At 36.8% G+C, this 4,793-nt stretch overlaps 1 protein-coding gene across 1 annotated transcript; it reads right to left on the reverse strand.

Moving 5' to 3' along the window:
* Positions 1–997: 997 nt before the first annotated feature.
* On the reverse strand, positions 998–1,999 carry LOC126018311 (olfactory receptor 51E2). The gene has a single exon (XM_049780465.1). It carries the CDS (start codon positions 1,958–1,960, stop codon positions 998–1,000), a length of 963 nt encoding a protein of 320 aa, XP_049636422.1. The 5' UTR covers positions 1,961–1,999.
* Positions 2,000–4,793: the final 2,794 nt, after the last annotated feature.

Consider the following 4,793-nt stretch of genomic DNA (forward strand, 5'->3'; position numbering starts at 1 on the left):
TATAATATAAAAATTTACCTCAGGGAAAGACATATCAAAGCACACCCCCCCCCAAACACACACATTGGTGATGTGACCTACCTGCAAAGATTAAAAACAACAAAATGTAGGTGAAGATGTACAGAAAATGATATTCTGGTATACTGTTGACTTATCAATAGTATTAAATATGTATAATCACTATGTAAAACCATATAGAAATTACTTTAAAATATGGAAATACCTCATGATTCAGTTATTTATTTCTAGTATGTATCCAAAGAATGTGACCACACTTTGACATGATATTTTCACCCCTATATACTATAGCAGCATTAGTCACACTAGCCAACTTTTTTAGTTAACCTAAATGCTCATCAATAGATGACTCACTCATCAAATAGCAATGGATTTTCTACTCATGGTAGTCTACTTTGCACTTAAAGTGATGGAATCATACCATTTGAAACAAAGTGGATTTGAATTGAACTGATTATATTAAAACCTAAGTAAGTAAGAAAATAAAAGAACACACTATATGCTTTCATTCATATGTAGAACATAACTAACTAAAAATGGGCTGGAAAATCCAACAAAATTTTGTTCAAGATGTGTGAAAACTATGGTGACTACCAAGGATTTTTTTTGGTGGTATGTTGGGGCTAGAACTTTGGTGATGATGAAGGAATATTTATTGAATCTTGTATATATATAAGAGGTGTCAACCTATACCCTGAAGTTTTATAATATTGCAAACTGTGATAAATCAACAGAAATAAATAAAAAATAATTCTTTTTAAAAAGAAAATAATACTATTAAATAGTAGAAAAATAAAGAAATAGCTTCCTGTTATTTTTGTTCTTTGTTGTTTTTTTTTTTAATTTTTTTCAAATAGATAAAGTCCCTGGAAATGTCAGAACAAAGAACTAATGTGCTTATGGGCAATTATAATTAAGATAGCACTAGGAAAGCATCATATCAAGTAATTTATCATAAGGAGGGGTGAAATGGTAGAGGTTACCTGCCTCCTATACCCTGAAGGTCTTTGCCACAGCTGATCTTGAATATAGCTATCACTCGAGTTCTGATCTGCTTGGTTTTGGCACCATAGATGAGGGGATTGATCACTGGAGGCAAAAGCAGATATACATCACCCATGAGAACATGCACAATGGGATCAAGACTGTTTCCAAAACGGTGTACCACAGAAAGCCCAATGAGAGGCACATAGAAGGCCAATACCACACTGATGTGTGACACACAGGTGCCAAAGGCCTTAGCCCGTTCTGTCTTGGATGGCAATTGTAGAACTGTTCGTATAATCAGAAAATAGGACAAAGAAATGAACAGGACATCCACTCCCATGACTAACAGAATAGCAGTGAGACCATAGACCACGTTGGGCATTGTGCCTGTATAAGCTAATTTCATCACATCTTGATGCACACAATAGGAGTGAGAGAGTACATTGGAGTGGCAGAATGTCAGCCTTTTGATGAGCAGAGGCAGTGGAATAAAGAAGAGGGATCCACGCACCACAGCCACCACGCCAATCTGGACTGTTACAGTATTGTTGAGCACTGCAGCATGGCGCAAGGGGTGGCAAATAGCTATGTAACGGTCAAAAGCCATGGCCAGCAGAATGGTCGACTCGATGGCTGAAAGAGTATGAATAAAGAACATCTGGGTAACACAGGCATCAACAGTAATCTCCCGCGAATCAAACCAGAAGAGGGCAAGGATCTTAGGCATGGTGGATGTGGACAAGGCCAGGTCGATGGCTGCCAGCATGCAGAGAAAGAGGTACATGGGGGCGTGTAGGCTACGCTCCGTCCTTACGATGAAGACCACGATGCAATTTCCAAACACTGCCACGGCATACATTGAAAGTAGGGGGAATCCGATCCAGAAATGGGCTGCTTCTAGTCCTGGGATACCAATAAGCACAAAGGTAGCATGTGTGAAGTTGCAGGAACTCATGGTTGGCACCAAGAACAGGGCACTGGAGAGGGTGAGGTCACACTGGAGGCCTGCTAGCCTGCTAGGACATGGAGCACAATCAGAGAGGCCAGTTCTGGAGATCTGGAGTCCTGAGTATACGCTCTCTCCCACTTTCCTCCTCCTCCACAAAGCCATTTTGATTCCCTCCTTGCAGCTGAGGACTCTTTCATAGGTAAGAGTGACAGCTCAAATGTATTATCAAAAACCACTCTCCAAGTCTTTTTTTTACCCTTATTTTCTTCTTAATTTTATTTTGGGGTCATATCAGGTAGTACTCAGGAGTTACTCCTGGTTCAGAGCTTAGGAGTCACTCCTGGAAGTTCTTGGAGAACCACACAGTATTGTAGACCAAATATAAGTCCCCCTTTTACAAAATAGATGCTATAGCTTATTGAGATACTTCCAGTCTCCATTTTTATTTTTTAAGGGGAGAACAATTTTTATTACAAAATATATTATTCTCAGGTTGTCTCGGATTTATTCTCAAGACTTCCTGCCTTTATCACATGTATGTCCTTTTCATAGCTATGCATTAAAAGATAATTAGTAATCCCTTTAAAATAGTGTGTCCTCATTTCCTTCCTTCTTCCTTCCTTCCTTCCTTCCTTCCTTCCTTCCTTCCTTCCTTCTTCCTTCCTTCCTCCTTCCTTCCTTCCTTCCTTCCTTCCTTCCTTCCTTCCTTCCTTCTTCTTCCTTCCTTCTTCCTTCCCTCTTTCCTTTCCTCCCTGTCTCCCTCCCTCCTTTCTTCCCTCCTTCCTTTCTTCCATTTCCCGTCTTTCTTTTTCTTTTCTTTTTTCTTTCTTTCTTTCTTTCTTTCTTTCTTTTCTTTCTTTCTTCTTTCTTTTTTCTTTCTTTCTTTCTTTCTTTCTTTCTTTCTTTTCTTTCTTTCTTTTCTTTCTTTCTTTTTTCTTTCTTTCTTTCTTCTTTCTTCTTTCTCTCTTTCTTTCTTCTTTCCTTCTTTCTTTCTTTTTTCTTTCTTTTTTCTTTTCTTTCTTCTTTCTTTCTTTCTTTCTTTCTTTCTTCTTTCTTTCTTTCTTTTTCTTCTTTCTTCTTCTTCTTCTTTCTTTCTTTCTTTCTTTCTTTCTTTCTTTCTTTCTTTCTTTCTTTCTTTCTTTCTTTCTTTTCTTTCTTCTTTTTTTTTTCTTCTTTCTTTTTCTTTCTTTCTTTCTTTCTTTCTTTCTTCTTTCTTCTTTTCTTTCTTTCTCTTTTCTTCTTTCTTTCTCTCTTCTCTCTCTTTCTTTTTTCTTTCTTTTTTTTTCTTTCTTCTTTCTTTCTTCTTTTTCTTTCTTTCTTTCTTTTTTCTTTCTTTCTTTCTTTCTTTCTTTCTTTCTTTCTTTCTTTCTTTCTTTCTTTCTTTCTTTCTTTCTTTCTTTCTTTTCCTTTTTATTTCTTTTTCTTTCTTTCTTTCTTTCTTTTCTTTTTCTTTCTTTCTTTCTTTCTTTCTTTCTTTCTTTCTTTCTTTCTTTCTTTCTTTCTTTCTTTCTTTCTTTTCTTTCTTTCTTTCTCTCTCTTTCTTCTCTCTCTTTTTTCTTTCTTTCTTTTTTCTTTCTTTTTTCTTTCTTTCTTCTTTCTTCTTCCTTCTTCCTTCCTTCCTTCTTCCTTCCTTCTCTTCCTTCCTTCCTTTCCTTTCTTTCTTCTTCTTTCTTTTCTTTTTTCTTTCTTTCTTTCTTTCTTCTTTCTTTCTTTCTTTCTTTCTTTCTTTCTTTCTTCTTTCTTTCTTTCTTTCTTTCTTTCTTTTTGCTTCATTATACCTTTTTTATTTCTTCCTAATATAAACTGATTCAATAAGTTTTATTTTTTCATTTTTTTCTTTTCTTTTTTTTCTTTTGGTTTTTGGGTCACACCTGTTTGACGCTCAGGGGTTACTCCTGGCTATGCACTCAGAAATTGCTCCTGGCTTGGGGGGGCCATATGGGACACTGGGGGATCAAACTGCTTCTGTCCTACGCTAGCACTTGCAAGGCAGACACCTTACCTCTAGCACCACCTTCCTGGCCTCATTTTTAAAATTTTAAATTTTATTGATTTATTGATTGATTGGTTGGTTGTTGGGCCACACCCAGCAGTGCTCAGAAATCATTTCTGGCAGGCTGGGGGACCATATGGGATGCTGGGAATCTAACAGGGTCTCTCCTGAGTCAGCCTCATGAAAGGCAAATGCCCTACTGCTGTGCTATCTCTCTGACCCATTAATAAGCTTTTATAATATACCATGTTCAAGATTAATATTTGGCCAATAAGGATAAATAGTTTTTTTTTGGGGGGGTGGGGAAAGGAACACATGCCAGTGCTCTTGAATTTGTGCTCAGTTGTTTCTTCCAGTGTGATAGGAAATTATGTGGTGTTGGGGATTGAATATGGACCATCTAATACAAGACGTTTCCAGCTCATTGAGCTTTCTCTCTATATCCTCCCTACTCACACACCAAATATTCTGGATTCCAGGGTCCAAGGTCTAAGGTCTAAGAATTCCAATGGAGAATAGAATACAGTAACATTAAAAAGAAAAAAAAACACATCTACAAAAGTTAAAAAGAAAAAGACAAAAGCATATTATTTTAGGAAAAATGGAGCTCTTCTGAGGCTGATAGTGAAAGGAATACTGCTCTTCCCTCCAATGACATCAGAGATATAAAGATCATTGGCAAAGTCCTAGGAAGTTTCTTCTTTTTATGGTCCTGGTTGATAGGTTTCTACAACATTAACTGTCTCCACAGTCTCATTGCCTTGAGGAGAATGTGGGTTAGTCCTGCTATAACCAAAGATTTATTTTTTCTAAAAGTTTGCCAACAAGTCTTTGGATTTATTTCTT

Source organism: Suncus etruscus, chromosome 9 (genome assembly GCF_024139225.1).
Source record: "Suncus etruscus isolate mSunEtr1 chromosome 9, mSunEtr1.pri.cur, whole genome shotgun sequence".
NCBI classification, from domain to species: domain Eukaryota; kingdom Metazoa; phylum Chordata; class Mammalia; order Eulipotyphla; family Soricidae; genus Suncus; species Suncus etruscus.

Excerpts from the sequence above, each read along its gene's own strand:
- LOC126018311 (XM_049780465.1), bottom strand. The coding sequence starts at position 1,960 with ATGAGTTCCTGCAACTTCACACATGCTACCTTTGTGCTTATTGGTATC.